The sequence below is a fragment of the Mobula hypostoma genome, chromosome 16 (genome assembly GCF_963921235.1).
Source record: "Mobula hypostoma chromosome 16, sMobHyp1.1, whole genome shotgun sequence".
Lineage (NCBI taxonomy): Eukaryota > Metazoa > Chordata > Chondrichthyes > Myliobatiformes > Myliobatidae > Mobula > Mobula hypostoma.
Window position 1 is genome coordinate 6,375,808 of NC_086112.1, and position 10,808 is coordinate 6,386,615.

General features: G+C 49.9%; 1 protein-coding gene across 1 annotated transcript in view; it reads right to left on the reverse strand.

Moving 5' to 3' along the window:
• The window catches only part of adgrv1 (adhesion G protein-coupled receptor V1), a 514,329-nt gene extending 504,804 nt beyond the window's left edge, over positions 1 to 9,525 (reverse strand). Inside the window, exons 1-2 of the mRNA XM_063069242.1 lie at positions 9,343 to 9,525; positions 6,557 to 6,706 (exon numbers count right to left, since the gene is read on the reverse strand). Coding sequence (XP_062925312.1) covers positions 6,557 to 6,706; positions 9,343 to 9,525 — 333 coding nt within the window. The remainder of the gene's footprint in view (positions 1 to 6,556; positions 6,707 to 9,342) is intronic.
• Between the last annotated feature and the right edge of the window lie 1,283 nt (positions 9,526 to 10,808).

Sequence of the window (10,808 nt, forward strand, 5' to 3'; positions counted from 1 at the left end):
ATGATTTCATCTATGCCTTGAAATACCTGCAGTTATAATTTAAATCAGATTTAGACCTCTAATATAAATTGAGCTTCTTTTTATTCTTACATCATTTCCGTGTGACTCCATGACTCTATGACTATGACAACGCTGGAGAAAACCAATACAACCGCAACTGGCCAGTTAACACTGATGACACACAAGGGCTTGCGTTTAACTCCGCCATGGACAGCCCTAAGATCTGCTCTGAAAGGAGCAGGGTTGGACATGAGGCTAGCAACTATATCCCATAAAAACCGAGGGCTACAGAAGCTCCAAAGACCTCATTCCTGGGAAAGGAAAGATCTTAACCTCGAAGACATCAGAAGGTACAGGCCCGATCAATTTCCAAGCGGCCCAGACTGCTGTTGGCTCCCTATACCCGAGTGGGGGGGTGGGTTTAAAAAGAAGAAGGGATTGTTTCATGTATACTTAACTTTGAAACAGGATTTCCATTCATGTCCTCACTGTACTTCCAAAACTAACATAACTAATCGCATGAAAAATAATTTTCATGATGTGATTACTATTGCCAACAATTTTATGATGACCTGCGTTGTTACAAGATTCAAGGAGCAACTTTATTTCCCATATACGTTTACACGTACACTGGATTCTGGTTAATTGGGCAATCGGTTAATCAGGACAGTGTAGCGGTGTGCTACACACAGCGCTAGAATAACCACACGGAGTCGGTGAGTTGGAGTTGCGATCAAGAGATTTATTCAAACTTTGCGGCCTGCTTTAAAGCCTTCCCGTTCCCGCCCTCCCTGGGGCGGGACTGCTGTGGGGAATGCATATTCCCAGACCCTTTCTGTGCGCGGGATTTTCCCCCTGCTGGTGAAGATGGCCTGGCGCCCTTTTTGGGGCCGGTCCTCTGCCTGCACGCGCTGTTGTGAGCCGGTTCGTAGGTGCCAGAAAGTGGGTCACCACATAACCCCCCCCCGCCCCCCAGAACCGGTGATACCTCCCCCAATGTCCACAGTCTGGATCGGCCTCTGTTTGGGAGGTCTGCCCCTGCGCCGCGGTGCCTGAGCCTGGACTGGCTGCGCCAAGTCCACATGGGCCGGTTTGAGTCGGTCCACCGTGAAAACCTCCTCTCTCCCCCCAATGTCCAGCACAAACATGGACCCATTGTTCCTGATCACCTTAAACGGTCCCTCGTAGGGCCGCTGTAGCGGTGCCCGGTGTCCGCCACGTCGTACAAAAAGAAACTTACAGTTCTGCAGGTCTTTGGGTACGCAGGTTGGGCTCTGACTGTGCTGTGAAGTGGGGATGGGGGCCAGGTTACTGAGCCTCTCCCGTATTCTGTCCAGGACTGCTGTGGGTTCTTCCTCTTGCCCCCTTGGGGCTGGTATGAACTCTCATGGGACGACCAGGGGCGCGCCGTACACCAACTCGGCCGACGAGGTGTGCAGATCCTCCTTGGGCGCCGTGCGGATTCCGAGCAGGACCCAGGGAAGTTCGTCCACCCAGTTAGGCCCCTCCAGGCGGGCCACGAGAGCCGATTTCAGGTGACGGTGGAAGCGCTCCACTAGTCCGTTCGACTGTGGGTGGTAGGCAGTTGTGTGGTGTAGCTGCGATCCTGAAAGGTTGGCCATAGCCGACCACAGGCTGGAGGTGAACTGGGCACCCCTGTCAGAGGTAATGTGGGCCGGTACCCCGAAGCAGGCTACCCAGGTTGCGATCAGTGCTCGGGCGCAGGATTCGGAGGTGGTGTCGGTGAGCGGGACTGCCTCTGGCCATCTGGTGAACCGGTCTATCATAGTTAGGAGGTACCGCGCTCCTCGCGACACTGGCAGGGGCCCCACGATATCCACATGCATTTGGTCGAACCTCCAGCGGGTGGGTTCGAACCGCTGCGGCGGAGCCTTGGTATGCCGCTGCACCTTGGCCGTTTGGCACTGCATGCACGTTTTGGCCCATTCACTGACCTGTTTACGCAGCCCATGCCACACGAACCTGTTGGAGACCAGCCGGACAGTTGTCCTGATGGAGGGGTGCGCTAAGTTGTGAATGGATTCGAAAACCCGCCGGCGCCAGGCTGCTGGGACGACGGGGCGGGATTGGCTGGTAGCTACGTCACATAGTAGGGTCCTCTCACCTGAGCCTACGGGGAGGTCTTGGAGCTGCAAACCGGAGACTGCAGTTCTGTAACTGAGGATCTCAGCATCTGCCTGCTGTGCCTCTGCCAGCGCTGCATAGTCCACCCCTGGGGACAGGGCCTGTATGGTAGGTCTGGATAGTGCGTCCGCCACGACGTTGTCCTTTCCTGAGACATGCCGGATGTCCGTCGTGTACTCGGAGATGTAGGACAGATGTCGCTGCTGGCGGGACGACCAGGGGTCGGACATCTTCATGAACGCAAAGGTAAGCAGTTTGTGGTCTGTGAACGTGGTGAAAGGCCTGCCTCCTAAGAAGTACCTGAAATGCCGGATTGCCAGGTATAGTGCCAATAGCTCCTGGTCGAAAGCACTGTATTTGAGTTCAGGTGGTCGTAGGTGTTTGCTGAAGAACGCCAGGGGTTGCCAGTGACCCTCGATGAGTTGTTCCAGCACTCCACCGACTGCTGTGTTGGATGCGTCCACCGTGAGGGCAGTAGGAATGTCTGTTCTGGGGTGCACTAGCATCGCGGTGTTTGCCAAGGCTTCTTTGGTTTTAACGAAAGCGGCTGTGACCTCTTCGTCCCAGGTAATGTCCTTGCCCTTACTCGACATTAGAGTGAAGAGGGGGCGCATGGTTCGGGCTGCTGAGGGGAGGAAAAGGTGGTAGAAATTCACCATACCCACGAATTCCTGCAGGCCTTTGATTGTGTTGGGTCGGGGGAAGTTGCGGACCGCGTCTGCCTTGGCGGGCAGCGGGGTTGCCCCGCCTTTAGTAATCCTGTGGCCCAGGAAGTCGATAGTATCGAGTCCGAACTGGCATTTGGCTGGATTGATTATAAGGTCGAATTCGCTCAGGCGGGAGTAGAGCTGGCGGAGGTGGGACAGATGCTCCTGCTGACTACTGCTGGTTATGAGGATGTTGTCCAAATAGATGAATGCAAAGTCCAGGTCGCGTCCCACCGCGTCCATTAGCCGCTGGAAAGTCTGTGCGGCATTCTTTAGACCAAACGGCATTCGAAAAGTCCGAACGGGGTGATAAGTGCCGTTATGGGGATGTCGTCCAGATGTACCGGGATTTGATGGTATCCCCGGACGAGGTCTACCTTGGAAAAGATCCTTGCGCCGTGTAGGTTTGCTGCGAAGTCTTGAATGTGCAGCACAGGGTAGCAGTCTGGCGTTGTAGCCTCATTTAGTCTGCGGTAGTCACCGCATGGTCTCCAGCCTCCCCATTGCCTTGGGCACCATGTGCAGCGGGGAGGCCCATGGGCTGTCGGACCGTCGTATGATCCCCAATTCCTCCATCTTCTTGAACTCCTCCTTCGCCAGTCAGAGCTTGTCCGGGGGAAGCCTTCTGGGTCGGGATGTGGTGCTGTACTCCGTGTCTGGGCATGGCTGCTGTGAACTGCGGTGTCAGTATTGATGGGAAATCCGCCAGGACCCTGGTGAATTCATCGTTGGACAGCGTGATGGAGTCCAGGTGTGGGGCTGGCAACTTAGCTTCACCCAGGGAGAATGTTTGAAAAGTCTTGGCGTGGACTAGTCGCTTCCCTTGCAGGTCGACCAGCAGGCTGTAGGCTCGCAGAAAATCTGCCCCCAGCTGTGGTTGGGCCACGGTGGCCAGTGTGAAGTCCCACATGAACCAGCTGGAGCTGAACTGTAGCCGCACCGTGCGGGTGCCGTAGGTTCATATTGTGCTGCCATTTGCGGCCCTCAGCGTGGGTCCCAGTTCTCTGTTGCGGGTGTCGTAACTCGTTGGAGGTAAAACGTTGATCTCCGCTCCAGCGTCGACCAAAAATCGGCGTCCCGACTGCTTGTCCCAGACATACAGGAGGCTGTCCTGATGGTCAGCCGCCGTCGCGATCGGCAGCGGCTGGGCCTTGGCGTTTTCCGGGAATTTGCAGGGTGGTCTACAGCGGCGGGCCTCTGTGCCCCACCGCTGGTGGTAGAAGCACCATTGTTCGTTGGGCTCTGCTGCCGGGCCTGGTCTGGTCTGTCGTTGGGCACGCGGCTTGCTGATCTGTGCGACAGATGCCCCTCTCTCTTTCCTGGCATTCCACAACACATCTGCTCGGGCCGCCACCTCCCGGGGGGGTCGCTGAAACCTGCGTCGGACAGCAGCAGGCGTATGTCCTCAGGCAGTTGCTCTAGGAACGCCTGCTCAAACATGAGGCAGAGTTTGTGTCCTACAGCCAGGGCCAGCATCTCGTTCATTAATGCTGACGGCAGCCTGTCTCCCAAACCATCCAGGTGCATTAAGCGGTGTGCTCATTCGTGCAGTGAGAGTCCAAAAGTCCTTATGAGCAGGGCTTTGAATGCTGTGTATTTGCCGTTCTCCGGGGGCGACTGTATAAACTCCTCGACTTGTGCAGCAGTCTCTTGGTCGAGAGAGCTCAGCACGTAGTAGTAGCGAGTGGACTCCGAGCTTATCTGCCGAATGTGGAATTGTGCTTCTACCTGTTCCAACCACAGACGGAGTCTCAGCGGCCAAAAGCTTGGCAGTTGTAACGAAACTGCGTGAACAGATGTGGCGTCGGTCATCTCTGGCCCAAATATCGTTTGGGCCGTCAGGGTCACCAAATGTAGCGGTGTGCTACACACAGCGCTAGAATAACCACATGGAGTCAGTGAGTTGGAGTTGTGATAAAGAGATTTATTCAAACTTCGCAGCCTGCTTTAAAGCCTTCCCGTTCCCACCCTCCCTGGGCAGGACTGCTGTGGGGAATGCATATTCTCAGACCCTTTCCGTGCGCGGGATTTTCCCCCTGCTGGTGAAGATGGCCTGGCACCCTTTTTGGGGCCGGCCCTCTGCCTGCACGCGCTGTTGTGAGCCGGTTCGTGTGTGCCAGAAAGTGGGTCGCCACAACAGCCCCTTTTATGAAACAACTCTTAAAGAACAAAACTAATCTAAAAAAAAACAGTGATTCCCTTCGTAAACATGAGGAATTCTGCAGATGCTGGAAGTTCAAGCAACACACATCAAAGTTGCTGGTGAACATAGCAGGCATTCCCTTCGTTTATTTGGCATATTTTGGTGCTTAATTGGCGCAAGAGAATGTTGCCAAACAATTTCTAACTAGTGTCAGTTGTGTGTGTTTGTGTTCAAAAAACAGTGATTTTTGTCACTGATGGTTGGCAAGAAAAATAGCAGGAAGACAATTTCGAACGGTTTTACTCACTGCAGTTTTAAGCACTCAAGCTTGGACACGTCAGAAACAGCCGAGAGTGAAAATGAAACAATTTCTACTTCAGCAAGTTAGGAATTATGACGAATTTGAAGGCATCTTGAATGTTACAAGGAAAATTAAAATTTGGAGGATGCAATTGTCCAAAGCATTGTATGAAGACAGTCCTTTATCTGCCGATGTGTTTACGCTGATTATGTTCATTTACAGTCGATCGAAAGAACACGACAGATGAATTCCTCCATCGATAACTAGTAGGAACTAAAACACAGTTTGATAGCAGTATTGATAGCGTTCCAATTTCCCTGAAACTTCAACTAATAGGGACAGCTGCATAGTTGGTCTTCAATTAACCAGCATTCACTGTATTTACAGTTGCAAACTAAAATAATCGACAACACATTTCAGCCCAAGGGAGCAACTCTTCTGAAATTTCCCATTATGTCCATAGAGACTGCATATTCACTGTGCCAGGACACCAGAGCATACACATAACCCCGGAAAAGGGACAGGCTATCAGCTTGGGCAGAGCCCTCAGTCACACAGAGGAGCAATTGTATTCAGACTGTTGGCACTGTAAAGCGTTAGGCTGACCTATACACTATCATACCGCCCGTTACACCTGAAACATCAATCTTATTGCAGCTGTAACCCACTTATTGGCCACTTTATTTAGAAAACCTGTACACCTGTTTGTTAACACAAATATTTAATCGGCCAATCACATAGCAGCAACTCGATGCATAAAAACATGCAGACATGGTCAAGAGGTTCAGACATTGTTAAGGCCAAACATCAAAATGGGGAAGAGACTTTGACCAGGGAATAATTGTTGGTGCCAGATAGGGTAATTAGAGTATCTCAGAAAATGCTAATCTTCCAGGACTTTCACACACAAGTCTCTAAAACTTACAGAGAATGCAACGAAAAACATAAAATGTACAGTGAGCACACCTTGTGGGTGAAAACCCCTTGTTAATGAGAGAGGTCAAGGGTGAATGGCCAGACTGTTTCAAGCTGACGGGAAGGTGACAGTAACTCAAATAACCAGTGGTGTGCAGTCGAACATCTCTGAATGCACAACACATCAAACCTTAAAGCAGATGGGTGACATACACTCAGTGGCCACTTTATTAGGTACAGGAGGTACTGAATCAAGTGCTCATTGAGTGTCAATGGCTTATCACCATGAATAACATTCTAACAGATACTATACTCAGAATGGACAGAAAAACAAATTGAACTTACCTGAAGGCTAAGAGAGAAAGTAAAGGACTCATCTGCTTCCGGAAAATCATCATCTTTGACAGCAATGTACACGGTTTTATTTGTTTCTGTGGTCAATAATCTGGCTGCAGCAGATGTGGCCTCAAAATCACCAGTATCTTCTCCCTGAAGCTGTAAATACTTACAATGAATGTGTAGGATCACATCACAAAATTTCAAAAATACGTACAGGAACCTTTCAGAGGTTTCTAAATAGACATGGAAATACTACCCTAATTAATAGATCAATAATTGAGACGAATTTCCACTCAGCCATTAATATTCCAAGTATTGTTTGAAAACGTTACTAAATACATCCACAAGGTGTGTGGTACACACATGTTGCCACCCAGCATACATGTCTGAATGTCCTGCCAGGCACCCCACCCTCCCCAACTCACAGTCACACTCCCACCCTGTCAACCACCTCACATCCCCAACTCACAGACACACTCTCACCCTGTCGACCACCTCACACCCCCTCCCCAACTCACAGTCACAATCTCACCCTGTCGACCACCTCACATCCCCAACTCACAGACACACTCCCACCCTGTCGACCACCCCACCCTCCCCAACTCACAGTCACATCCTCACCCTGTCGACCACCTCACCCTCCCCAACTCACAGACACACTCTCACCCTGTCAACCACCCCACCCTCCCTAACTCACAGTCACACTCCCACCCTGTCGACCACCTCACATCCCCAACTCACAGACACACTCTCCCCCAGCCGGCCACCTCACCCTCCCCAACTCACAGACACACTCCCACCCTGTCGACCACCTCACATCCCCAACTCACAGACACACTTTCAGCCTGTCGACCACCCCACCCTCCCCAACTCACAGTCACACTCCCACCCTGTCGACCACCTCACCCTCCCCAACTCACAGACACACTCTCACCCTGTCGACCACCCCACCCTCCCCAACTCACAGTCACACTCCCACCCTGTCGATCACCTCACAACCCCTACTCACAGACACACTCTCCCCCAGCCGGCCACCTCACCCTCCCCAACTCACAGTCACACTCCCACCTTGTCGACTACCTCACCCTCCCCAACTCACAGTCACACTCCCACCCTGTCGACTACTTCACATCCCCAACTCACAGTCACACTCCCACCCTGTCGACTACCTCACCCTCCCCAACTCACAGACACACTCCCACCCTGTCGACCACCTCACATCCCCAACTCATAGACACACTCTCACCCTGTCGATCACCCCACATCCCCTCCCCAACTCACAGGCACACTCTCACCCTGTCAACCACCTCACCCTCCCCAACTCACAGACACACCCTCACCGTCAACCACCTCACCCTCCCCAACTCACAGACACACCCTCACCGTCAACCACCTCACCCTCCCCAACTCACAGACACACTCTCACCCTGTCAACCACCCCACCCTCCCCAACTCACAGTCACACTCCCACCCTGTCGACCACCTCACATCCCCAACTCACAGACACACTCTCACCCTGTCGACCACCTCACACCCCCTCCCCAACTCACAGTCACAATCTCACCCTGTCGACCACCTCACATCCCCAACTCACAGACACACTCCCACCCTGTCGACCACCCCACCCTCCCCAACTCACAGTCACATCCTCACCCTGTCGACCACCTCACCCTCCCCAACTCACAGACACACTCTCACCCTGTCAACCACCCCACCCTCCCCAACTCACAGTCACACTCCCAGCCTGTCGACCACCTCACATCCCCAACTCACAGACACACTCTCACCCTGTCGACCACCTCACACCCCCTCCCCAACTCACGGTCACAATCTCACCCTGTCGACCACCTCACCCTCCCCAACTCACAGACACACCCTCACCCTGTCAACCACCTCACCCTCCCCAACTCACAGACACACTCTCACCCTGTCGACCACCTCACACCCCCTCCTCAACCATCAACAACTCCTTTAAATATACCAAATATTTATTCGGTAAATATTCAGTAATTATGTATTGTGACTACATTTACTGTGTTTTGCTTCTTGGCCTGAGAAGGACATTGCTTTGTTTGGCAGCATCATGTGTATGAGAATAAACTTGAACTTGAACAAGGCAGCAAAATATAATTGTAGGATTAAAAGAGATTTAATGGTGGTGAAGTGTTGTAATGTTGTAGTTAACCCAACATTGAAATTCTGTTTTCATTATTACAGGGTTCAACAACAAAACCAGATTTCAAGAAATTTTTTGAAAAGAAATAAGTAAGTAGTAGAAAAAGACAGCAAGAAATGAAGAACGGTAATATTCATGGATTCATTGTCCATTCAGAAATCTGATGGTGGTGGAGAAGGAGCTCTTCCTGAAATCTTGAATGTGTCAAGATGCCGCTGATACATGGCTACACTCTGCTTGCAGCTCTGACATTGTTCACAAAGTGAACGATATTCAAGCACCAATAACATGCATTTTACAGAAATTCTTTATTTTATTTAAACGAATGATACAAAATAAAACACTGAACTTCCTGCAATACGGTATAAATTACAATAATACGATAATACCAATACAATAAGAAAATATCAAGCCTACTTCTCAATAAATAAATATCAGATGGACAGTTGGACAAACTGATAAGCAACAAAGAAATGAATGGAAATTTAAGAACATTTTGTTAAATAATTCCCAGTCTTGTAAATCATGTAAAATAATTCTAAATGTACAGCAACTGAAATATTTAAAAGTAGCAGCAGCCTTTAGGAGGAATTACAGAAAGAAGGTTTTTCCTTACCAGTAAGAGTGCAGTGACATTGGCTGGAACTCCGATCCTTTCAATAACCAAACGTATGACTGATATACTTGTTTCGTTCACCACAAAGTTTGTTTGACCTGCAAACCTGACTTCTGTATCGGCACATGCAAGCGTGATACAGAGGCCCAAAACAAGCTCAGCCACTGAGAAGGCAGCAGGCATTCCTAGAACAACAAAGATCAGAGAATCAGGACTAGTTCCAACTGAGGATCATTAGAGTTACGTTAAGATTCAAAATTGTTTCAATTTCATTTCCTGTACACAAGTGTAAAGAAGAACAAAATAATTGTTACTCCAGATCCAATGCAGCACAGAAAAAAACAATATATGATAAGAACGCAAACACGAGGAAACCTGCAAATGCTGGAATTCAAGCAACACACATAAAAGTTGCTGGTGAACGCAGCAGGCCAGGCAGCATCTCTAGTTCCATCCCTCCCCCTCCTGTCTTCTCCTATCATTTTGGATCTCCCCCTCCCCCTCCCACTTTCAAATCTCTTACTAGCTCTTCCTTCAGTTAGTCCTGACGAAGGGTCTCGGCCCGAAACGTCGACTGTACCTCTTCCTCTAGATGCTGCCTGGCCTGCTGCGTTCACCAGCAACTTTTATGTGTGTTATATGATAAAGAACACAATTTTAAAAACACAATAAAATATTTTATATACATTGATTGTACGTCTATAAAAGTGGCACAAGACACAGGAATGTCTGTACATGAGGTGACTGACAGAAAATAGTAAAGTAATAAAGTAGTTTGTGGGTGGAGGTGTTGATCTGCTTTACTGCTTGGGGAAGTAAGTGTTTTTGAGCCTGGTGGTCCAACAGCCGAGGATGCTGACTTCAAGTCTGGGACAGAACAGCTCTCAAAAAGTGATGCTAGGCACAGGACTGTCAGTACTTATGGTGACTCTGACAGGAAGTGATAAAGAAGTGGTGGTTGGTGGTGTCATAGGGTGGGTTAGTAGGTGGGAGGTGTTGACCAGCCTTACTACTTGGGGAAAGTAACTGGTTTTGAATCTGGTGGCCCTGGCGTGGATGCTACGTAGCCTCCTCCCTGACGGGAGTGGGATAAACAGCCCAGGAGCAGTGGGGTCCATGAACAAAGAAACTGAAAAATAAGGATATTTAGTTTGTAGATTCATAAACAATCTTTTCCAATCATTTTTATAAAAATTTTGATCATTAAATTTCTTATTGTTTATTAGTAACAATAATAAAGCTTCTATTATTCGCTGATTAAAGCAACGAGGAAGATTGAAGCATCAAGACGAATATGGAGGGCAAGCCCCATGGCCTTCTGATCGCAGGTGGGATCGCTCTGCTGCTGAACAGGAACCCTGGGGGGCCTATCGCTGTGCCCAAAGTCTCTCTTTCCATCATGCTGGTGAATGCTACCAAGGTTTCTACATATGGATTTTGGACCAGGCTTTTTTTTTTCCCCAGTC